General features: G+C 42.9%; 1 protein-coding gene and 1 pseudogene across 2 annotated transcripts; both read left to right on the top strand.

The window, feature by feature from the left end:
* Positions 1-3,430, top strand: LOC132875434 (uncharacterized; annotated as a pseudogene).
* Positions 3,431-22,002: 18,572 nt separating this feature from the next.
* On the top strand, positions 22,003-25,487 carry gig2o (grass carp reovirus (GCRV)-induced gene 2o). 2 transcript variants are annotated; one of them, XM_060913114.1, is made up of 2 exons: positions 22,003-22,046; positions 22,153-25,487. In XM_060913114.1, exon 2 carries the CDS (start codon positions 22,158-22,160, stop codon positions 22,785-22,787), a length of 630 nt encoding a protein of 209 aa, XP_060769097.1. In that variant the 5' UTR covers positions 22,003-22,046; positions 22,153-22,157; the 3' UTR covers positions 22,788-25,487. The 2 variants fall into 2 exon arrangements, with proteins under 2 accessions (XP_060769097.1, XP_060769096.1); XM_060913113.1 differs by having other exon boundaries at positions 22,005-22,046; positions 22,150-25,487.
* The last annotated feature ends 389 nt before the right edge of the window (positions 25,488-25,876 follow it).

Raw genomic sequence — 25,876 nt, forward strand, 5'->3', positions numbered from 1 at the left:
ATGTTAAGGAACAGCATCTCATGTAAGATTGCTTAATTGAGGCAGTGTTAGTATAGTAAGCCTAGCCTAAGTGGAACAAGTAGTCAGCTCTTTCATCTTCAATCCTTCTAGTGAAAGATAAGTTTGCCATACCTGAAGGCAACGTCTTTTCAGCGGAGGATGAGACTGGCACAGAGGTGGACAAAGACGTGTTTCCAGATCTACTCACTACAACTGGAATCTGCTTTGTCATCAAAGATCAACTGAGTGATAGTGATGAACTGAACAATAGTGACCTGAATGATAGTGCACTGAATGACAGTGGTGGTAAGTCTCAGCAGCCATGATACCATGTCATAGTAGGGTAAACACAGGTGTAATTGATCAAATTAAAATGATGGTCCTGTTCTATTTAGTGGCATAGCATTCCAGTAGTAGGCACAGACGAGAGCCACCACTTAGCCGCTCAAGCTGGTTTTGTGAGGGTGTTGGTCAAAGAACTCATGGGTCTGGTGTTGAAGCCATAGAAATCTAGAGTAGAAGCGTCAGAGACTTCCAGGAAGTCCATGTCCAATGAAATGGAGGAAGGGAGTCTACCGTATATTTTGATATATTATTTTAATATTCATATTTGCTTTGGCCGGCACGGTGGTGTAGTGGTTAGCGCTGTTGCCTCACAGCAAGAAGGTCCGGGTTCGAGCCCCGGGGCCGGTGAGGGCCTTTCTGTGTGGAGTTTGCATGTTCTCCCCGTGTCCGCGTGGGTTTCCTCCGGGTGCTCCGGTTTCCCCCACAGTCCAAAGACATGCAGGTTAGGTTAACTGGTGACTCTAATTGAGTGTGAGTGTGAATGGTTGTCTGTGTCTATGTGTCAGCCCTGTGATGACCTGGTGACTTGTCCAGGGTGTACCCCGCCTTTCACCCGTAGTCAGCTGGGATAGGCTCCAGCTTGCCTGCGACCCTGTAGGACAGGATAAAGTGGCTAGAGATAATGAGATGAGATATTTGCTCTCACCTTCTTTTCCAGCCTCAGCCTCGGGTACAGATACACTTTCAGTCACATCGAGAAGCAGCAGCAGTGGCGGCAGTGATTGGTACAGTGGCAGTCTTAAACGCCTGAGAAGAGAGGAGGAGGCTTTGCAGGCTCCACAAGCTAAAGATGGGAGTGCATCAAAATGTCATGTAGACCTTGTTTTACATTTAGTCATCTCTGTGGTGGGTCTGTCTGTTTATACCCTTGAGTCAGTGCAGAGAAATCCAAGGGTTGTCTTGCCCCTTTTGTTACAGTAGAACATGAGCTCTGCACCTGAATCAACAGTTCCATAAGAAAAGTTCACACTAATGCATCTTACTAATCGGCAATAAAAAGGTCATAAAATAAGTCACAGAGAGTTGTTTTGGGAATATGGGTGTTGAGTTTTGAAAGCAACAATGAGTACCTTTTGAAATGTTTTAGCTTGTTTTGAATTTGTTTTTAATTTAATGAAAACTGGAGCTGTCCACCTTTGTCTTAATCTGATTACAAATCTGAGTGTGGCGCTCCATACTGTATAACAGCAGGCAATGTACAGTACTATTATCAACATTGTCATCATTGTGGTAATTTTTAAGTGACATGTCTACATGTCTTGAGCATGTCAGTAGTGTGAGATTTGGAACAGCCAATACCGTTTAAGACCAGCAGGGCAGATTGCTCAATGCTTACTTAACCACCTGTATTTGTTTTTGTTTTAAGCTGATAAAACAGATTCTGCTGACCAAACCAGGTAGGAGTGATGTGCTGGAGGAGTACGAGGAGAAGGGAACAATTAGCCCTGGCACAAGGAAAGTGATGGTGAACATTCTAGTCGTGGATATGGTGGCGAGAGAGGGGTAATATTTCCTTTTTTAATAACTTTGCATGAAATTGGCATGTCAGTTGGCGTGGATGTAGTTGATACTTGGTATAACTGTATGTTCTTAAACTCAGCTCCCATCAGTCGGGGGTGGCTGTAGATTGTGGGCACCTGTAGCTTAGAAGGTAGAACTGGTTGTCTCATGACCGAAGGGTCGGTGGTTTGAATCCTGGCTCAGACTGACAATGTCGCCCTAATTGCTCCCATGCAAGGTGTCAGCTACCATGCAAGTGCCTTGCATGGTAGCTGATTGCCACTGGTGTGTGAATGGAGAGGACACTGTATGTTTGCTGCTGCTTTGTGTGTAAATGAGACCATTGGAATCACCAGTAGTTGTTAATTGATGGTTCTCCTTCTCTTTTTGCTCTAATGTGTTATAGATTCTCCAAGACTTCAGACTCCTGTTTGGGTCAGAAACTCCATCCAAACTACTGGAAAAGTGGCCGACCTCCTTCAAAGCAAAGGCCATCCAACAGGCCGAAATGCTGACTTCCACACCTCTGCTGACATGCTTGTTGATGTCTGCCAAGAATGAAAGGGATGATGAAGAATCACTGGAATCACCAGGTATGAATGGCATGTCACATTGCCTATGTATTATTGTAACTTACCTATGAAAGACTAAAAGGAGTTTCCACACAATGTGGAAATTACATGCTACAGTGGAATTGCGCGACTTTCTTACATGTACTATGAACTGTTGAACCTTATACAGATGAATAAAACAATAGATCGTTGTACTCACTTCTTACAGAGTGGGACAGTGATATGGCATCCTTCCTGCTTCTTCTGCACCTTCTGTCACCTCAGCCTGCAGGAAGGAAGAGAACCCAGAAGATCAGTGTAGCCCAGGCCATAGACCACCTGGTGGTATTTCACAAGGTATGTAGTTGATTTAAAAATTATTTTGATGGTGAAGTTTACTGTGCTTATTGATTTTAAAGAAATCCATGGGTCAAGGTGCGTACCATGTTACTGCAGCACCTGAGGAACATTTTCACAGCTTGACTACTTCCTGAAATTAGATGGTCATCTTAATTTCTTGTCCTACATTATTGGATGAAGTGATTAATCAGGTGTCTCTGATCATTGAGCTACAGTCAGGCACACCTGATTAATCACTTCATCCAGTAGTAGAGGAAAGGAAATAAAGACGCAAACCTAATTTCAGGAAGTAGTGGAGCCGATTCATGCTAATGGAACATTTGAAAGTATTTATTTTGCTTGATTGTCCTTTAGTCCTGTAGGAGTCTGGATGAACACCTTGAGAGGGGGGAGAATCGCCAACCATATCTTCTCGCTTCAGGGACCAGCAAGGGCGCTATCAGCAGTTTCTTCATCGTGATCGACAAGAAGCTCATCCCCTGTGAGGCACCACTTCCTTGGCAGCAATTGATGAACTTTTTAAGCTTCACTTTGTCTTTATCATCAGCTATGATCCAGCACTCAAAGGCATGTACACATTCCTACAAACAACAGTCTATAACATAGATCCTGACACCACCAGCGAGAACCCCAAGGTCAAAGAGCTGAGAACGAAGATTTTGAGCAATGCATAAGTGTTACATTTGCAGACTATAGTTTGATACGCTTGCCTCTCTAACTCAACACCTTAAGCTTGTTCATGGCTTATATCCAGGGAAACAATTTAATTTGATATGTGCTCAGGAGGGCTGCTCATTACAGTTCCAAAGTTTTTTAGGTTTTAGAAAACACTTATACGGTATAAGTACCATAAGGAGAGAGATCGGAGAGATGGCGTATCAAGCAATAGTTCTTCGTTGCCAGCTGGACAAGCTGTTAATGTTAGGGAAGACATTTTATATGCTGGCAGTTCCTACACTGATCAAGATTTGCCAAATCAGCAAGCTAGTGGGTCTGCAGCTAATATTTTGAAAGATCAATCTAAAGAAATGTGTGCATCTATTATAGCCAAGTTACAGGGCAGTGGTGTTGCTAATAGTGTAATCTTGTCTGTTGTGGAAAGCATGGAAGAGTATGTGGATGAAGTTCACACAAATCTGAAGGAACAAGCGTTGAATGTAGTGCCTCCTGATAATCTCAGTAGAAGCGCTGTTGAGGACGTTTTCAAAAATGTACATAATACTTTTACAGACTTTAATACAGATAGTAAATGGAGGGGGCGGCACGGTGGTGTAGTGGTTAGCGCTGTCGCCTCACAGCAAGAAGGTCCTGGGTTCGAGCCCCGGGGCTGGCGAGGGCCTTTCTGTGTGGAGTTTGCATGTTCTCCCCGTGTCCGCGTGGGGGTGCTCCGGTTTCCCCCACAGTCCAAAGACATGCAGGTTAGGTTAACTGGTGACTCTAAATTGACCGTAGGTGTGAATGGTTGTCTGTGTCTATGTGTCAGCCCTGTGATGACCTGGCGACTTGTCCAGGGTGTACCCCGCCTTTCGCCCGTAGTCAGTTGGGATAGGCTCCAGCTTGCCTGCGACCCTGTAGAAGGATAAAGCGGCTAGAGATAATGAGATGAGATGAGTAAATGGAGGAAATATTTCAGTGACAAATGGGGGGTTGTCGAACCAGTTGAGGTGCACTTGGGTGTTCGATACGACACAAAAAGAAACAAAGTGTCTGGAATGTATGAACAGGTACCAGTGAACGACACTTTCATTTATGTTCCCATCTTTAAGACTTTAGAGTGTATTTTCAGAAACGAGGAAGTATGTCAACACATTCATGTAACAGACCATAGTGATATGTATCAAGACTTTTCTGATGGACGCTATTATAAAACACATCCTTTGTATTCTGTGCACAGTAATGCACTCCAAATCCAAGTTTATTACGATGATTTTGAAACCGCTAACCCATTAGGGTCTAAACAAGGCATACATAAACTTGGATGTTTCTATTTCACACTTCATAATCTACCGGTACCACCGTGCCTGAATTCTTCTCTAATGAATATCCATCTAATTTCATTGTTTCACTCTCAGGATGGTAAAAAGTATAGCATTGACAGAATACTTACTCCATTGGTTAAGGATATCAAAAAACTGGAACAGGGAATGAAAGTGTCGTTTGCTGAGCAATCCATCTATGGCACCATTGCACAGATTACAGGTGACAATCTAGATTTAAATGGTCTCCTTGGATATGTGGAATCTTTCAGTGCAAGCCATTACTGTAGAATGTGCCTTACTGACAAAACGACAGCTCAGAGTCTCTTCACTGAGGACGATCCATGGATGATTAAACATACAGAACTGTCAAATGAGGAACATTACAGTCATCTCATTCAGAACCCAAGTGAAGGCCATTATTATGGTATCAAACGTAATAGTGTACTCAACACCTTGACATACTTTAATGTATGTGATAACTTTGTTTTTGACATAATACATGACATCTTAGAAGGTGATGCACAATATGAAGTCAAGCTGCTTTTTCTATATTTGAGTGACAATTTTATTTCCCGTGAAGGCATCCTCCAAAGAGTGTATGCATTCAACTATGGCTATCTGGACAAAAAGAACTGTCCAACAAGGATAAACATTGATCAGTCTGGCAATGGTTTTGGACTCAATGCCAGTCAATCTCTATGTCTCATTAGGAACATTCTGCTCATATTTGGCAATGTAGTTCCTGAGGGTAACAGACACTGGTACTTACTCTTGCTACTGTTGCATATTATATCAATATTGTATTTTCACCCTGCATTACTGAGGGAATGACAATTTTTTTGAAACATCTTATAGCAGAGCATCATAGTTTGTTCACAGAGCTGTATCCACTGAATAATCTCATTCCAAAACATCATTTCATGATACACTATCCTGCATGTATTCGCTAAATTGGTCTGTTGGTACATGTGTCGACCATGAGATATGAAGTGAAACACAAGTTCTTTAAGTCGAAGGTGGTGTAGTGGTTAGCGCTATCGCCTCACAGCAAGAAGGTCCGGGTTCGAGCCCCGTGGCCGGCGAGGGCCTTTCTGTGCGGAGTTTGCATGTTCTCCCTGTGTCCGTGTGGATTTCCTCCGGGTGCTCCGGTTTCCCCCACAGCCCAAAGACATGCAAGTTAGGTTAACTGGTGACTCTAAATTGACCGTGAGTGTGAATGGTTGTCTGTGTCTATGTGTCAGCCCTGTGATGACCTGGCGACTTGTCCAGGGTGTACCCCGCCTTTCGCCCGTAGTCAGCTGGGATAGGCTCCAGCTTGCCTGCGACCCTGTAGAACAGGATAAAGCGGCTACAGATAATGAGATGAGATGAGATTTGCAGCTTGCTGTGTCCACTGATGTGAGTGTTACACCTTGGGTCAAATGGCAGGGTATGGAGTATTGCACTGGTCTTGTTGTTTGCCTAGATTTAATGGATGAGATACCAGTGTTTGGCCAGATTGACTGCATTTTTCTTTTTAGAGGTGAAATTTATTTTTTGTTTTTTTTGACATGGAAAGTGTATTTGTTGAGCATCTTCATGCCTATCATATTGTTAAGCAGGATAGTCTATCAGTCATAAAACCTGATGCACTGCAGTTCCATAAGCCGTTTGATCTGCAGATGTCTGCAAGTGGCAACGACACCCATTTTTATGTTGTCTTGGACAGCTATGTGCTCTAGGCCTTATTTTTTTTCTTTTCAGACAAATAGACAATCACCACGTGTGCAAATAGGGGCTCCTATGTGTCTAATTTGTGTCAAGTGTAACTAATATGTGGCATGCCTTGTCCGGCTAAGCCAAATGCTCTAATTTCAGTTAAACTTTTCTGTGAAATGGTGCATTTCTGCCACAAATAAAAGAAATGTGCTGATGTCTGAAATTATTTATTGAAATCCAACACTACTTTGTTGTACATCATAACACTATTTCAGTTAATTTTCAACTCCCAGGGGTGTGTGGTTAATGTGCATTCAACACTAGCCAAGTGTAAAATTCAACACCAGCCCAGTGTACATGTGGATAAGATTTATCACTACAGTAGTGTTATTCTACACCTAAAGGAGTGAAAAATTCCAACATTATTAGTGAACATTTTTTACTCTTATAAAGTGTTGAGCTACACCAGTACAGTGTAAAATTGCAACACTGTTGTAGTGTTTCATTGGGAGTGGGTGTTCAGCGTTGGTGTTCACATCTTACACTCTTCGTGTTAGTGGAGTAACACTATTATAATGTTATATTTTCAACACTTTGGAAAGTGTTAATTTAACACTTTGCTGGTGGTTTCCATATAAACTCTTTTAAAGTGTTAAAATAAACTCCAAGGGTGTTAACCCTTTGATGCAAAACATATGCACACCCCGTCTAATGCACAACATGGGTCAAAAATGACCCGCATTCATTTTCCAGGTTATTTCATGCTGACTGAGTTTTTCTTTGCTCTATCTTTTGAAATCAATTTATTTTATGATTGAATATTCCAAGTATTCTTTAAATATCTTGTTTTTAATTACCACAAATCATTAATTTATTTTTTTCTTTCCTACTTTATGAGCAAAAATACTTTTTATATTACTACACATGGGTCATCCAAGTGTGATTTAAAATTAAATGTCTTAATACTATAATAATAATTTGTTTCAAGTAATTACTTTAGCAGTGAATGGGACCAGTTATTTATTTATTAACTATGTAGTTAGCTAAGCCAACTACAATAAAATTAGCTAACTAAAGTAGAATATGTCAACAGCTCGGTAGCTAATAGTAATTACTTGTAACTTTCTGACAAGTACAGTGGTGCTTGAAAGTTTGTGAACCCTTTAGAATTTTCTATATTTCTGCATAAATATGACCTAAAACATCATCAGATTTTCACACAAGTCCTAAAAGTAGATAAAGAGAACCCAGTTAAACAAATGAGACAAAAATATTATACTTGGTCATTTATTTATTGAGGGAAATGATCCAATATTACATATCTGTGAGTGGCAAAAGTATGTGAACCTTTGCTTTCAGTATCTGGTGTGACCCCCTTGTGCAGCAATAACTGCAACTAAACGTTTCCGGTAACTGTTGATCAGTGCTGCACACCGGCTTGGAGGAATTTTAGCCCGTTCCTCCGTACAGAACAGCTTCAACTCTGGGATGTTGGTGGGTTTCCTCACATGAATTGCTCGCTTCAGGTCCTTCCACAACATTTCGATTGGATTAAGGTCAGGACTTTGACTTGGCCATTCCAAAACATTAACTTTATTCTTCTTTAACCATTCTTTGGTAGAACAACTTGTGTGCTTAGGGTCGTTGTCTTGCTGCATGACCCACCTTCTCTTGAGATTCAGTTCATGGACAGATGTCCTGACATTTTCCTTTAGAATTCGCTGGTATAATTCAGAATTCATTGTTCCATCAGTGATGGCAAGCTGTCCTGGCCCAGATGCAGCAAAACAGGCCCAAACCATGATACTACCACCACCATGTTTCACAGATGGGATAAGGGTCTTATGCTGGAATGCAGTGTTTTCCTTTCTCCAAACATAACGCTTCTCATTTAAACCAAAAAGTTCTATTTTGGTCTCATCTGTCCACAGAACATTTTTCCAATAGCCTTCTGGCTTGTCCACGTGATCTTTAGCAAACTGCAGATGAGCAGCAATGTTCTTTTTGGAGAGCAGTGGCTTTCTCCTTGCAACCCTGCCATGCACACCATTGTTGTTCAGTGTTCTCCTGATGGTGGACTCATGAACATTAACATTAGCCAGTGTGAGAGAGGCCTTCAGTTGCTTAGAAGTTACCCTGGGGTCCTTTATGACCTCGCCGACTATTACACGCCTTGCTCTTGGAGTGATCTTTGTTGGTCGACCACTCCTGGGGAGGGTAACAATGGTCTTGAATTTCCTCCATTTGTACACAATTTGTCTGACTGTGGATTGGTGGACTCCAAACTCTTTAGAGATGGTTTTGTAACCTTTTCCAGCCTGATGAGCATCAACAACGCTTTTTCCGAGGTCCTCAGAAATCTCTTTTGTTCGTGTCATGATACACTTCCACAAACATGTGTTATGAAGATCAGACTTTGATAGATCCCGGTTCTTTAAATAAAACAGGGTGCCCACTCACACCTGATTGAGGTTCACATACTTTTGCCACTCACAGATATGTAATATTGGATCATTTTCCTCAATAAATAAATGACCAAGTATAATATTTTTGTCTCATTTGTTTAACTGGGATCTCTTTATCTACTTTTAGGACTTGTGTGAAAATCTGATGATGTTTTAGGTCATATTTATGCAGAAATATAGAAAATTCTAAAGGGTTCACAAACTTTCAAGCACCACTGTAATCTACTCACTCTCAAGGTAACCTAAACATAATCAATTTTTTTCTAAGGTAATGTTAGAACAATTGAAAAACATTACTTACATGTATTAGATGGGCAAAGGGCGCTGTGCTGAGCTGTGAAATGTCTGACACAAGCACAATTCACAGTTCCCACCAAACGCTGGAGTAAATGCATGCGGGTCGTTTCTGACCCATGTGTGTAAACTTGATGTAGAATTACAAAAGCTGTGCTTGTTCATAGAAAGGAAAAATAAAAATGATGATTTGTGCTAAACAAAAACAAAATATTTACTGCATATTTGGAAAAGGAAATGACAAAATGAATTTATTTCAAAAGTATATCATAGAAACACTCAGCCATACATGAAATAACCTGGAAAATGAATGCAGGTCATGTTTGACCCATGTTGTGCATTAGAAGGGTAGTGATACAAAAAGGGTTTTTATTCAGAAAGTAAGAAAGGAAAAAATAAAATAAGGATGTACGATGATCAAAAACAAGTTAATTGAGGAATACCTTGAATACTGAATGATGGAATTAATTTATTGCAAAGATATAGAAGATAAAATCTCAGCCGGGTCACTTTTGACCCATGTTTTGCATCAAAGGGTTAAAAATGTTATTTCGAATTTGCTGTGCAGTAACAGGGTGGACCAGGAAGATTCTATGGGGACCAAATTATATAAATATATATTCAGAAGAAACAGGACATTTCAGACAGAAGTCCTTCATCAGCTGTGCTCCAGACATCTGTGACAGTGATGCTGCTACTGGCCCATGAATCAGTGGTAGTGGTGATCAGCCCATCTTTATTGCTGATGATTTGAACAACAACAAAAAAAAAACCCAAGCCAGCCAGTTTTAAAACTTATCTACAGTGAGGATAAGTTTAAGTATAACAAACAAACAAATCCTTGTGACAACACAAAATTTCTCTCTTTCTCACTCTTGGGTGGGTGGGCCAGCCTTGTGATTGGGTGAGCCAGCTACCCAGTGTGGGAAATAAGGCCAGACCGGCAGACATTGACTGGTAATTTTCGCATTTGTCTGTGTGTATTTCAAAAGCATCAAACCGGATGGCCCATGATAAAATTGTAAAGATATGGGTCTAAACCAAAACCCCTATGGAGAAAAAACCGAGGACCGTGACGTCGCCCGGTATGACGCAGCCGGGGCCCGACCCTGGAGCCAGGCCCGGGGTTGGGGCTCGTATGCGAGCACTTGATGGCCGGGTCTTTGCCCATGGGGCCCGGCCGGGCTCAGCCCGAAGAGGTGACGTGGGCCCGACCTCCTGTCGGTTCACCACCCACAGAGGTAGCAGTAGGGGACTGGTGCAGTGTGGATTGGGTGGCAGTTGAAGGCAGGGGCCTCGAAGACCTGATCCCCGGACACAGCGGCTGGCTGTTGGGACATGGAATGTCACTTCGCTGGAGGGGAAAGAGCCTGAGCTTGTGTGGGAGGTTGAGAGGTACCGGCTAGAGATAGTCGGGCTCACCTCCACGCACAGCTTGGGCTCTGGAACCCAGCTCCTCGAGAGGGGCTGGACTCTCCACTTCTCTGGAGTCGCCCGTGGTGAGCGGCGGCAGGCTGGTGTGGGCTTGCTTATAGCTCCCCAGCTCAGCTGCCATGTATTGAAGTTTACCCCAGTGAACAAGAGGGTCGCCTCTCTGTGCCTTCGGATTGGGGAGAGGGCTCTTGCTGTTGTTTGTGCCTACAGGCCAAATAGCAGTATAGAGTATCCAGCCTTCTTGGAGTCCCTGGGAGAGGTACTGAGGGGTGCTCAGACTGGGGACTCCATTGTGCTACTGGGGGACTTCAATGCTCACGTGGGCGACGACAGTGACACCTGGAGGGGCGTGGTTGGGAGGAACGGCCTCCCCGATCTGAGCCCGAGTGGTGTTTTATTATTGGACTTCTGTGCTAGTCACGGTTTGTCCATAACAAACACCATGTTTGAGCATAGGGGTGTCCATAAGTGCACGTGGCACCAGGACACCTTAGGTCGGAGGTCGATGATAGACTTTGTAGTCGTTTCCCAGCGGATGTCTTGGACACTCGGGTGAAGAGAGGGGCTGAGCTGTCAACTGATCACCACCTGGTGGTGAGTTGGATCCGCTGGCGGAGGAGGAAGCTGGACAGACCTGGCAGGCCCAAACGTATGGTGAGGGTCTGCTGGGAACGTCTGGCTGAGCACTCTGTTGGGGAGGTCTTTAACTCCCACCTCCGGGAGAGCTTTTCCCAGCTTCTGAAGGAGGCGGGGGACATTGAGTCTGAGTGGACCATGTTCTCTACCTCCATTGTGGACGCAGCTGTTTGGAGCTGTGGCCACAAGGTCTCCGGTGCCTGTCGTGGCGGCAATCCCTGAACCCGGTGGTGGACACCGGAAGTAAGGGATGCCGTCAAGCTGAAGAAGGAGTCCTATCGGGCCATGTTGACCACCAGGACTCCTGAGGCAGCTGACGGGTATCGGCAGGCCAGGCGTGCTGCAGCTCGGGCAGTTGCGTAGGCAAAAACTCGGAACTGGGAGGAGTTCGGGGAGGCCATGGAGGAGGACTATCGGTTGGCCTCGAAGAAATTCTGGCAAACCGTCCGGCGCCTCAAGAGGGGGAAGCAGTACTCTGCCAACACTGTTTACAGTACGGGTGGGGAGCTGTTGACCTCGACTGGGGACATTGTCGGGCGGTGGAAGGAATACTTTGAGGATCTCCTCAATCCCACCGTCATGTCTTCCACTGAGGAGACTGAGGCTGATGACTCAGAGGTGGACTCGTCCATTACCCAAGCCGAAGTCACTGAGGTGGTTTGCAAGCTCCTCGGTGGCAAGGCACCGGGGGTGGATGAGATCCGCCCTGAGTATCTCAAGTCTCTGGATGTTGTGGGGCTGTCTTGGTTGACATGCCTCTGCAACATCGTGTGGCGGTCGGGGACAGTGCCTCTGGAGTGGCAGACTGGGGTGGTGGTCCCTCTATTTAAGAAAGGGGACTGGAGAGTGTGCTCCAATTATAGGGAAATCACACTTCTCAGCCTCCCAGGGAAGGTTTACTCCAGGGTACTGAAGAGGAGAATTCGACCTTCTGTAATTCGAACTTCTGTAAAGCACATTGAACTGCCACTGTGTATGAAATGTGCTATATAAATAAACTTGCCTTGCCTTGCCTCGGATCCAGGAGGAACAATGTGGTTTTCGTCCTGGTCGCAGAACACTGGACCAGCTCTATACCCTTCATAGGGTGCTCAAGGGTTCATGGGAGTTTGCCCAACCAGTCCACATGTGCTTTGTGGATCTGGAGAAGGCATTCGACCGTGTCCCCCGTGGTATTCTGTGGGGGGTGCTTCGGGAGTATGGGGTTCGGGGCCCTTTGCTAAGGGCTGTCCGGTCCCTGTACGAACGGAGCAGGAGTCTGGTTCGCATTGCCGGCAGTAAGTCAGACCTGTTCCCAGTGCATGTTGGACTCCGGCAGGGCTGCCCTTTGTCACCGGTTCTGTTCATAATTTTTATGGACAGAATTTCTAGGTGCAGCCAGGGGCCGGAAGGAATCCTGTTTGGGAACCACAGGATTTCATCTCTGCTTTTTGCAGATGATGTTGTCCTGTTGGCATCTTCAAACCAGGACCTTCAGCATGCACTGGGGCAGTTTGCAGTCGAGTGTGAAGCGGCTGGGATGAGAATCAGCACCTCCATGTCCGAGGCCATGGTTCTCGACCGGAAAAGGGTGGCTTACCCTCTCCAGGTTGGTGGAGAAGTCCTGCCTCAAGTGGAGGAGTTTAAGTATCTCAGGATCTTGTTCACGAGTGAGGGAAGGATGGAGCATGAGATCGACAGGCGGATCGGTGCAGCCTCTGCAGTGATGCGGTCGCTTTACCGGTCCGTCGTGGTGAAGAAGGAGCTGAGCCAAAAGGCGAAGCTCTCAATTTACCGGTCGATCTACGTTCCGACTCTCACATATGGTCAGGAGCTTTGGGTAATGACCGAAAGAACAAGATCGCGGATACAAGCGGCCGAAATGAGTTTCCTTCGCAGGGTGGCTGGGCGCTCCCTTAGAGATAGGGTGAGAAGCACAGTCACTCGGGAGGAGCTCAGAGTAGAGCCGCTGCTCCTCCACATCGAGAGGAATCAGCTGAGGTGGCTCGGGCATCTTTTTCGGATGCCTCCTGGATGCCTCCCTGGGGAGGTGTTCCAGGCATATCCCCCCGGGAGGAGGCCCCAGGGAAGACCCAGGACACGCTGGAGGGACTATGTCTCTTGGCTGGCCTGGGAACGCCTCGGTGTTCTTCCCAAGGAGCTGGCCGAGGTGTCTGGGGAAAGGGAAGTTTGGGCTTCCATGCTTAGACTGCTGCCTCCGCGACCCGGTCCCAGATAAAGCAGAAGAAGACGAGACGAGACGAGACAAGACGGGTCTAAACTACTTCCAATTTTCTTACAAATGTTACACTGGACGAATACATTATGTCATAATAAGGCCTGTGAAATGGGGGCCCCTGCAGGCGCGAATTTAAAAATTCATAACTTGGCTACCGATGGTCCTTGACCCACCAAAATACACATGCACCTCCCTCTCCCTGAGCCCTTTCGAACCAGCTCAGGCATGGCCCACTCCGACCCTGGCTTGGCCCATTATTGACTTCCGAAACCCCCATGCAGCCGCTGCTCGCTGAAACCTTTAATATGAGCCTTGGCTCGAGTGAGCTTTTAAAAATTCATAACTTGGCCACCGATGGTCCTAGCCTTGCCAAAATTTACAGGCACATCCCTCTCCCTGAGCCCTTTCAAACCAGCCAGGCTCGGCCCGATCTGTTCTCATCAGGAGTGAGCGCAGATCGCGGAAAGCATTAGCACGAGCCCTTGCTTCAGCTACTCTTGTGCGCAGGGATTTAACAATTCATAACTCAGCCACCGAAGGTCCTAAAAGCCCCACCAAAATTTACAGGCACGTCCCTTGCTCCAAGTGGCAGACTAAATAAAACAACAATAATAATACACTCAGAATTCACTGTTGTTTTTATTGCACTATGCATTTGAACTAGTGTTTTAGGGTTGACAGTATCTGATTGATCCAGTTAGCTGATTAAGAGTTCAGTTTACATGTAACTTTGCAGTACAGTATTAAGTGCCAAACTGCCAATCAATGGTTATGTTGTTATTATTATGTGCATTTTTTAAAATTCATAATAAGAATGTCAGTCATAGTCATGTGCTTTGGAGGATGTAGATTTATATTTTAATAGAGTTTTTATTTTCTTCTATTTTCTAAGTTCTAGTCCAGCAGATTTTAATTTGAATGTCAAATAATATGACCATGTCTAATTTTGAGTAATTTTCAAAATCATTTTGTTACAAAGTTACTTGGAATCTCGTACTCAAAATTTTAACTCTATTATGTAAGAAGAGTTGTACTGTTAATTACTAAATTTCTTCTACACTTATTATAAACATAGTATAAAAATAGTCATTGTTGACATAACGTTTCATGGGTGTTATTATAGTACCAGTAAGTTGTAACCATCCTTGCCCCCATACTTTTTCTAGACATGGAACTGATCTGTGTGTGCTACTGTTTTCTTGGGTATAAAACTTTAAGCATATTTTTCTTGAATCTTCTGACATTTTCTTGTAACTTATATTGTTTGTAGTATAATTAGCAAGGCGGGCCCCGAACCCGCAGCCACATTGTTCTGGGCCTTTGGCCTGTTATTCAGACAGGCTGAAATTTGGACAGACAGACAACATTTCAGACGTGTCTGTCCTGTGACAGTCTGCTTAAAATTCCTTATTTCCCACATTGTAGCTACTCCCGCCACCCCTGTGGAGCCAGGCCCACAGCAATCCAACACATTAAGAGATCCTGTGTTTCCTTTTAATTATCTAATAATAGTTTACCTAATTTGCACCAACAAAAACACATGCTCAAATTATTTGATAAGGCGATCAAATATATAGTGGTTTGGGAGGTGGATGCTGCCTGAGGTGTTGCTCTATGCTAATCAGTGTGATTGATGCCAGGCCACAGGGTTTACTGGATCAAGGCACAAAGATCATCAGACAGTCACTGTAAACATGCAAACATTATATACAGTGGTGCTTGAAAGTTTGTGAACCCTTTAGAATTTCCTATATTTCTGCATAAATATGACCTAAAACATCATCAGATTTTCACACAAGTCCTAAAAGTAGAAAAAGAGAACCCAGTTAAACAAATGAGACAAAAATATGCTTGCTCATTGGGGATAGATTAAGGATAAAATTAGCTCATGTTTAAAGTCTTTAAATTTTGTAAAGCTGCTTTGTGACAATGTTTATTGTTAAAAGCGCTATACAAATAACTTGACATTTTCTTGACAAATGGCAACTCAACTATTCTCATCACATTCAATCGCATGAACAGTGGACTGAACCATTTTCTGGATAGGTGGATATTGGTTGGAAAATTGAAACATATTCTATCAGTACTGCATGATTTTGTAGTTTTGCTTCAATTCTGTTTCAAAGAGTATGTTAGCTTATTATGCATACACCAATGCAGTCATAGAAAAAGGCCTATGGATTACTGGAAATCTGTGCCCCCCCACGGGCTGTGGGCAAATATAATTATCATCACCTTTCACCCCACTAGCCCTGCTAGCACTCCAGTACCTTTGTATTCAGATGGTGTCACACAGCCACTCTGCTCACTGAACTTATATATATATATATATACATACAGTGGTGCTTGAAAGTTTGTGAACTCTTTAGAATTTTCTATATTTCTGCATAAATATGACCTAAAACATCATCAGATTTTCACACAAGTCCTAAAAGCAGATAAAGAGAACCCAGTTAAACAAATGAGACAAAAATATTATACTTGGTAATTTATTTATTGAGGAAAATGATCCAATATTACATATCTGTGAGTGGCAAAAGTATGTGAACCTTTGCTTTCAGTATCTGGTGTGACCCCCTTGTGCAGCAATAACTGCAACTAAACGTTTGCGGTAACTGTTGATCAGTCCTGCACACCGGCTTGGAGGAATTTTAGCCCATTCCTCCGTACAGAACAGCTTCAACTCTGGGATGTTGGTGGGTTTCCTCACATTAACTGCTCGCTTCAGGTCCTTCCACAACATTTCCATTGGATTAAGGTCAGGACTTTGACTTGGCCATTCCAAAACATCAGCTTTATTCTTCTTTAACCATTCTTTGGTAGAACGACTTGTGTGCTTAGGGTCGTTGTCTTGCTGCATGACCCACCTTCTCTTGAGATTCAGTTCATGGACAGATGTCCTGACATTTTCCTTTAGAATTCGCTGGTATAATTCAGAATTCATTGTTCCATCAATGATGACAAGCTGTCCTGGCCCAGATGCAGCAAAACAGGCCCAAACCATGATACTACCACCACCATGTTTCACAGATGGGATAAGGTTCTTATGCTGGAATGCAGTGTTTTCCTTTCTCCAAACATAATGCTTCTCATTTAAACCAAAAAGTTCTATTTTGGTCTCATCCATTCACAAAACATATTTCCAACAGCCTTCTGGCTTGTCCACGTGATCTTTAGCAAACTGCAGATGAGCAGCAGTGTTCTTTTTGGAGAGCAGTGGCTTTCTCCTTGCAACCCTGCCATGCACACCATTGTTGTTCAGTGTTCTCCTGATGGTGGACTCATGAACATTAGCCAATGTGAGAGAGGCCTTCAGTTGCTTAGAAGTTACCCTGGGGTCCTTTGTGACCTCGCTGACTATTACACACCTTGCTCTTGGAGTGATCTTTGTTGGTCGACCACTCCTAGGGAGGGTAACAATGGTCTTGAATTTCCTCCATTTGTACACAATCTGTCTGACTGTGGATTGGACTCCAAACTCTTTAGAGATGGTTTTGTAACCTTTTCTAGCCTGATGAGCATCAACAATGCTTTTTCTGAGGTCCTCAGAAATCTCCTTTGTTCATGCCATGATACACTTCCACAAATGTGTGTTGTGAAGATCAGACTTTGATAGATCCCTGTTCTTTAAATAAAACAGGGTGCCCACTCACACCTGATTGTCATCCCATTGATTGAAAACACCTGACTCTAATTTCACCTTCAAATTAACTGCTAATCCTAGAGGTTCACATACTTTTGCCACTCACAGATATGTAATATTGGATCATTTTCCTCAATAAATAAATGATCAAGTATAATATTTTTGTCTCATTTGTTTAACTGGGTTCTCTTTATCTACTTTTAGGACTTCTGTGAAAATCTGATGATGTTTTCAGTGATATTTATGCAGAAATATCGAAAATTCTAAAGGGTTCACAAACTTTCAAGCACCACTGTATATTTATAAAATGCTATTGTCTGAAGACTTTAGGATATTAGGTGATTTATTGTTATGTACACTCAGTGGCCACTTTATTAGGAAGACAATAATGATAATGGGTCGAACCCCGTTTGCTGTCCAAACAGCCTGAATTCTTTGCGGCATGGATTCTACAAGGTGTTGGAAAAATTCAGTTGAGATTCATGGTACATGTTGACATGATTGCATCACATAATTTATGCAGATTTGTCAGTTGCACAATCATGCTGCAAATCTCCCGTTCTACTACATTCCAAAGGTGCTTCCTTGGAATCAGATCTGGTGACTGGGGAAGCCACTGAAATAAAATAAACTTGAAGTCATCTTCATGGAACCAGTTTGAGATAACTTGTACTTTGTGACCAAGTGCATTATCGTGATTAAAGTGTCCATTTTAATATTGTGGCCATAAAGGGATGCACATGATCAGCAGCATTACTCAGACAGGCTGTGGCATTCAAACAATGCTTAATTGGTATAAAGGGATTTGATATGTGCGTGTTGACACAGTGCAGGTTGGGTCCATGGAGTTGTGCTGGTGATGCCTCCTGGAGCAGGTGTGATACAATATGAAGAATAAAAACATAATGAATGTAAGTGAACATAAATAATAATGATGATTAATCAGTGTTTTGCTTTAGGCACTGTTCCCATCTCCCTCAAAATTGCTTCTGTTACACCAATACTAAAGAAACCTGGTCTAGATTCTTTTTCACTGTCCAATTACAGACCCATTTCAAATCTCCCTCTCCTAGCTAAAGTATTGGAGAGAGTTGTAGCCTCTCAGCTTCATACTTTCCTTGCTCATAATGATCTCTATGAACCCTTTCAGTCAGGCTTTCGCAATCTGCACAGCACTGAATCTGCTCTCTTAAGAGTTGTTAATGACCTCCTGCTCTCAACTGATGCTGGTCATCTCAATGTCCTTGTTCTCTTGGACCTCACAGCTGCCTTTGACACTCCATCATGAGATACTCATTTCCAGACTATCTTCTTTTGGTATTACTGGCTTAGCTTTAGCCTGGTTTCAGTCATATCTAGCAAACAGGCAACAGTTTATTTCTATTGGTGTTCATAAATCATCCACTGCTACTGTTGCTCAAGGTGTGCCTCAGGGTTCTGTCCTTGGTCCCCTTCTTTTTATATGTTTCTCCTATAGGCCAGATTATTCGTAACCATAGCCTTAACTTTCAATGTTATGCTGATGACATTCAAATCTACATCACTATTACCCCTGCCATAACCTCTGTTCAGCTGCTAAGGACTTGCATCACTGACCTTAAGCAATGGCTGCATAAGAACTGCCTTAAACTTAATGCTAGCAAAACGGAGGTTCTATTAGTAGGTACCAAAAGACAGGTTCTGAACTTCTCCAGTTTTACTACTGATGTTGATGGTGTGTCTATTAGTCCTTCCCAAGTTATAAAAAACCTTGGAGTTCTCTTTGACTCCACCCTTACGTTTGAACCCCATCTTAAACTATTTATGAAGAATGCTTTCTTTCACCTCTGCAATATTGCACGTCTCCGCCCTTTTCTCTTGGAAACTCATGCCAAAATGTTGGTCAATGCGTTTATTTTTTCTCGTCTTGACTACTGCAATTCTCTCTTTTATGGTCTCCCTGCCACATTGCTCAGTTGCCAGCAGTACATCCAAAATTCAGAGGCAAGTGTCCTCACACTCACCAAGTGCACTGCTCACATTACTCCTGTTTTACAGCAACTGCATTGGTTGCCAATTATTTCTCAGATCAAATACAAAATCTTGCTTTTAACCTATAAAGCTCTTCATGGTTTCGCCCCTTCCTATCTCTGTGAGCTAATTCATTTGTACTGTCCCTCCTGCTCCCTCAGATCTTCTGTCTGTGGACTTCTGACTGTTCCACGTTTTGAATTGGCATCTATGGGTGGCAGATCGTTCAGTGTTGCTGCTCCTAAACTTTGGAACTTGTTACCACAATCGCTTTGTGACTGTTCCACTCTCTCTTCCTTCAAAGCTAACTTGAAAACTTTTCTCTTTACCTCACACTACTCTTCCTAGTGTGGCCTTTTTTTTTTTTGGTAACTCCTTGGGTGGCACAGTGGCGTAGTGGTTAGCGCTGTTGCCTCACAGCAAGAAAGTCCGGGTTCGAGCCCCGTGGCCGATGAGGGCCTTTCTGTGCGGAGTTTGTATGTTCTCCCCGTGTCCGCGTGGGTTTCCTCCGGGTGCTCTGGTTTCCCCCACAGTCCAAAGACATGCAGGTTAGGCTAACTGGTGACTCTAAATTGACCGTAGGTGTGAATATGAGTGTGAATGGTTGTCTATGTCCATGTGTCAGCCCTGTGATGACCTGGCAACTTGTCCAGGGTGTACCCCGCCTTTCGCCCGCAGTCAGCTGGGATAGGCTCCAGCTTGCCTGTGACCCTGTAGAACAGGATAAAGCGGCTAGAGATAATGAGATGAGATGAGATGTTGGAAAATACAAGATCTTCCCTGAAAGAGACGTCGTCTGGATGGGAGCATATGTTGCTCTAGAACCTGGATATACCTTTCAGCATTGATGGTGTCTTTCCAGATGTGTAAGCTGTCCATGCCACACGCAGTAATGCAACCCCATACCATCAGAGATGCAGGCTTCTGAACTGAGCGCTGATAACAACTTGGGTCGTCCTTCTCCTCTTTAGTCCGAATGACACGGCGTCCCTGATTTCCATAAAGAACTTCAAATTTTGATTTGTCTGACCACAGAACAGTTTTCCACTTTGCCACAGTCCATTTTAAATGAGCCTTGGCCCGGAGAAGACGTCTGCGCTTCTGGATCATGTTTAGATACGGCTTCTTCTTTGAACTATAGAGTTTTAGCTGGCAACGGCGGATGGCATGGTGAATTGTGTTCACAGATAATGTTCTCTGGAAATATTCCTGAGCCCATTTTGTGATTTCCAAAACAGAAGCATGCCTGTATGTGATGCAGTGCCGTCTAATGGCCCGAAGATCACGGGCACCCAGTATGGTTTTCCGGCCTTGACCCTTATAGTAGAGTGGGGTAATACGCCCCCATGGGGTAATACGCCCCCGGCCTGTTTTACCCAAAATAACCACCAGATGGTGCAAAGTTACATTTCTATTGTTGCTATGGACTGGCTTGACAACGGGGATATACAAATATCCACTGTGGATTGCATATCAGCAATGCAGCGGAGAGAAATCAAATTTCATGGTAAGTGATATAATTTTCAGATATCAGTAAAACTGTATTTAGGTAGCTGCTATTTCATCAGATATCACAGCTGTGTATGTGGTATGAGTAGACAAGTCAGTACGTTAAAAAAATACATTAGGTATAAAAAGTTGAATCACATTTTGAAAGTAAGACCCTTTTTTGTAAAAGTGTAGTCTGTGGGGTAAAACACCCCCTTAATGGTGGGGTAAATGGCCCCCAGGGGGCATCATTTCCTTTTATCATAATTACTGTATTTATAATATGTTAATATAATGAATTCATTGATTCAATTAGCATTATTTATTGATGCACTTGTTCTTTGTTAATTCATGTTCAATCCACACAAAATTATATTGAAATTAAAATGCGAAATATAATAAAAGAATGCATCTATTCATTAATTCAGGGATATTTTCTTGTTTCTTTCACATTATAGGCTTAAGTAAACACTTTTGCTATCCAAACAGCTTTTTTTTTGAGTGAGGGGGCCTATTGCCCCACCTCAGGGGGCCTTTTACCCCACTGGGGGGGGGGGGGGGGTAAAAGGCCCCCTTGGCACAATGTTTGTTTTTGTTAAAAAAAAAGTATTAATTTTAGGCAAACTTTAGGTGGCATTATTGTTCATGTCACTGTTGTCAAAAACTATGATTAAAACTAAACACATGGTTCATTTCAACTTGGAGAAAAACTGAATTTTCCTTAAGGGGGGCTTTTCCCCCCATTCTACTCTACGCACAGAGATTCTTCCAGATTCTCTGAATCTTTTGATGATATTATGCACGGTAGATGATGATATGTTCAAACTCTGCAATTTTACACTGTCAAACTCCTTTCTGATATTGCTCCACTATTTGTCGGCGCAGAATTAGGGGGATTGGTGATCCTCTTCCCATCTTTACTTCTGAGAGCTGCTGCCACTCCAAGATGCTCTTTTTATACCCAGTCATGTTAATGACCTATTGCCAATTGACCTAATGAGTTGCAATTTGGTCCTCCAGCTGTTCCTTTTTTGTACCTTTAACTTTTCCAGCCTCTTATTGCCCCTGTCCCAACTTTTTTGAGATGTGTTGCTGTCATGAAATTTCAAATGAGCCAATATTTGGCATGAAATTTCAAAACATCTCACTTTCGACATTTGATATGTTGTCTATGTTCTATTGTGAATACAATATCAGTTTTTGAGATTTGTAAATTATTGCATTCCGTTTTTATTTACAATTTGTACTTTGTCCCAACTTTTTTGGAATCGGGGTTGTAGTTCAGTTTAAAATGCTATGGTAACATTGATACAATGTCACCACCCTACAGGCAACCACAGGTGTTTCGTCTATTCATGCATTTCCTGTTTGACGGCTTTGCACTAAACCGAAAGTAACAAAAGACGTCGAGAAAACAAGAAAGAAGTGAGCTTTTGATTTGTCTCTGTTTGTTCTGATTCATTCATCTTTAATCTAGCAGTCTATCTGTAGTAACTGATTTCTATCTGTTGTGTATGTTTTATTAAAGCAGAGTTGATGGCTGGCGTTGTGCATTTTGCGGGATGGTGCGCTGTTGAAGACAGCAAGACACTTTCAGAGGGTGAAGAGCCGAAATCTGGCCGGGTTTACATCATGTATCATGGCACACACATCGACAACGCTGAAAGCATCATCATCAACGGCTTCAAACCGTCCACAGGTGGAATGCTGGGCAGAGGTGTGTACACGAGCCGCAACATCAGGAAGGCCATGTGCTACCCACTCCGAACCGACAAGCGTGACCAGGTCGTGTTCAAGCTCAAGGTTAATGTTGGGAAAGTGAAAAAAATCAACTGCGATAACCATCCCCTGCGCACGACATGGCACAACAACGGCTACGACTGCGCATGGGTGCCTCCACACAGCAATCTCTCGACAGTCAAATCTGGCCGAGAGGAGGACTGTGTGTGGGACCCAAAACGCATCACTGTGGTCGATGTGGCATGTTGTGTGGATAAGGAGAAACGACGCAAGCTGCATAACCTCATCCGCACCCACGTACACAGCGGCGAGTGTCCATCATGCTACCAGAGCTCTCCAGACTTACCGCACGAGTTGAGGGACTGCTGGGAGTGCGGGAGCAGGATCTGTCCATTTGAAAAAGAGCATGCATGTAAGAAGCAATAATATACCAAGTGAAAGGTTAGTTCCTTGCATCCAGTCCTGACTCCTGGAGGGCCAGTACAGTGAAGTATGCTGAACTAAAGGCCTCTCAGGGTTGGATTTGAGGACTTCAGTAAAAAGTGTTTACCCTCAAGGTTACGCCTTTGCACTTTTAGTAGCCTACCTACTGTAGAAAGATGCATGCAGTTGTCTTTTAAAGTTTTACATTTAAATGTATTTATCCATTTATGTACCATAAGTCTTTTAAAGATACATTAATCCATGTTCCCATGTGAAAGAGACATATTTACAACACAAAAGGTATACCATAAGGTACTACCTCATTGTTAGAAAAACTAGAGTTTAAAGGGCTGATGACACGAACATGACTCTATGCAATTTCTTAAATAAACTATACAACATGGCAAACATGTTAGATTTCTGTTATATTTACGTGAAAAGAAGCTGTTGTTACGCGAATATCCAACTTTTAATTGCACAGAGCAAGAAAACTGGGTCCGTGGCTCGCGGCCATGCTGTGACGTCAGCGGAAGAACACGCTGCGGTTCACTGGCTGTTCTACTCAATGGAAATGGCGCATGAAAACGCCGGTCTACTTGGCAGCTGGCATCACAGTTCTGAACAAAAGAACAACCAAATACTGGTACTTTAAGCAGTGATCATGATGGCATGATTTTATCTGATTTTAAATAAATGAGATTGATAATAATGTGAATGTTCACAACTAGTACATACAAACTCTGCAGCTTCTGATTCAGCAGCTGCGTCATACTCCGCAAAAACATCAGCAAGAACCTACAATATAAATGGAAATGCAATACACTAAGCTCAAATGACTTTTGGAAAGTATAATTTCTAAATTTTTTCTACATATTCTTCAAGTCGGTCATCGGGGTACTTGCTACCGTTCCCTAACAATGCATGGCAAAGGGTAAAGTGTAGTGTTGCTGCGAGTACTTGCTAAAGCCTCCGGTGGAAGATCCTCGATGTGCTGATAAGACATACAGTTCTATATAAACACACAAGTGTCACGATAATCACAAAACAGATGCAAATTGTTAAAATACCTAATTTTTAAGCAATCATGTATTGATCTCTTCCGAATAGAATCTATGATAGCCTACCCTCTTTACCCTTTGCCTCTCGTTGCTAGGCGGCAGTTACATGAAAGCCGCAAGCTTTCACAAGCAAATACATGACTGATATCATGCCGACTTTATGATTGCATTTATGATTATCATGAATGTGTACTCTATGATGTGTACTCTATGAGCGCTCTGGAGCGAGTCACTTCCAAGATGGCCGCGCAGACCGCATGGTTACTATTTTTAGCATCATGTCGGAGCACTCTATAGCTCTATGTACCTTTATCTTATGTCGTTTCTCAACACATGTTCTGACAGGAGGACTGTCTTTGGAGGAGTCGCCTTGTCCCAGGCGACTGCTGGATCCGGCATAGCTACTAGTAGACCCCCTCCGGAATACTGTAGGCACTGCTGATGGTAGTAACACACGTTTGTGCTGAACTGAACACGCAAGAGATTCTTTTAAGCTGGGAAGGGTGTCAAAACAATCCAAATCGAAGTGTTTAGAGCACAGGAGGGATGTTGGTGAGGGCTCCCACTTGTCAGGAGTGCGCCTGACTTGCTTCACCCACTTCGCATGCAGCTCGGGATCTCTGGGAAACTTGAATAAACTTACCCCATCCTTGTGGGTTTTGGAGCAAAAGCCGGCAACACAACGCGAAGGCATAATAACTATACAGTATATATATATAATAATAATGTATAATAATGTATAATAATAATTAATAATAATAATAATAATGATAAACTGAACACCTGTCGCATCAACAACAAACTGCTAAGTTAGGAGGAAGATTCTTTCACTGACGTCATATAGCCCCTCCTCCTCATTCGTCTCCTGGGTGCTGCAGCCCCATCAAATTTGCCCAAATAGCCGTGTTTTTTATCATAACTTGTAAAATATGCGCCTTCGTGAATTAATATATGGATCATCGGGAATTACTTTTTATGTTATAAAACATCGCCAAAGATGTCAAAAACGTGTCATCAGCCCTTTAACAGCTTTGTTTTTCCTTCTGAGAATGTTGGTGGTCAGTTACTGGGGCAACTTAGACAATTACACTGCTGATAACATCTCACAGACTCAACTGATAAAAAACACAAAGGGTATTTCTATGATTCATCATTTGCAGGTTACGTGATATATTTTCTGTACAGCAGGCTGGAACTTCCTTTGTCTGTTATGGTCAATGTCTTTTAATCTTTGAAAATTTCTGTTATTTACTTTATATCTATGTTTTCTTTATGTCATGATCATTGATGGATGATTAATCACTGTGTGAACTAACCTAATTAAAACATATAGCCTAACCATATAGGAATACATTAAAAAAGCTTGCCAGAAGGGTTCACAGAGCATCTGATTGAGACTAGAAGTGTGCATCAAGACTGGAATTCCACAGTATGCAAAAAAAAAAAAAAAAAATCACTCAAGCAGGAGAGTTTTGCTTTCATATTTTATACTCGCTAAGGTCACTGTACAAAGACAACATTCCTTTATGAATAGGAGACATACAGTTCTTGGTTTAATCCATCATCAGTGGTTTGCTCCACTAGTTCGAGTTAAATGCTGCCTTAATCAAAAGATTTCTACCATGTATTTCTATAAATGCACAAAATAAACATGGTTTTATTTACTATACAGTGTCTGTTCCATACCTCACATCAGTGTTGTAGTCGAGTCACTAAACCTCGAGTCCGAGTCCAGTCTCGAGTCCCCAGTGTTCAAGTCCGAGTCAAGTCCAAGTCATTAAAGAAAATTTTGAGTCAAGTCCACTACTGATCCGAGTCGAGTCAAGTCCATTACTGATCCGAGTCGAGTCCGAGAACAAGACTCCAACCACACCATTTGATGGTGGCTGTTGCTGCCTTTATGTGAAAGCGTCTCTGCTACTGTGTTGGACTAACGTTACCGCCCCACTGACTGCCCCACTTTAGTTAATAGGCTACAGATAAAAAGCTTGTTCATCACTCAGCAAGCCCCGCCCACTATCAACAGGGCAAATA

This window comes from Neoarius graeffei, chromosome 28 (assembly GCF_027579695.1).
Source record: "Neoarius graeffei isolate fNeoGra1 chromosome 28, fNeoGra1.pri, whole genome shotgun sequence".
Taxonomy (NCBI): domain Eukaryota; kingdom Metazoa; phylum Chordata; class Actinopteri; order Siluriformes; family Ariidae; genus Neoarius; species Neoarius graeffei.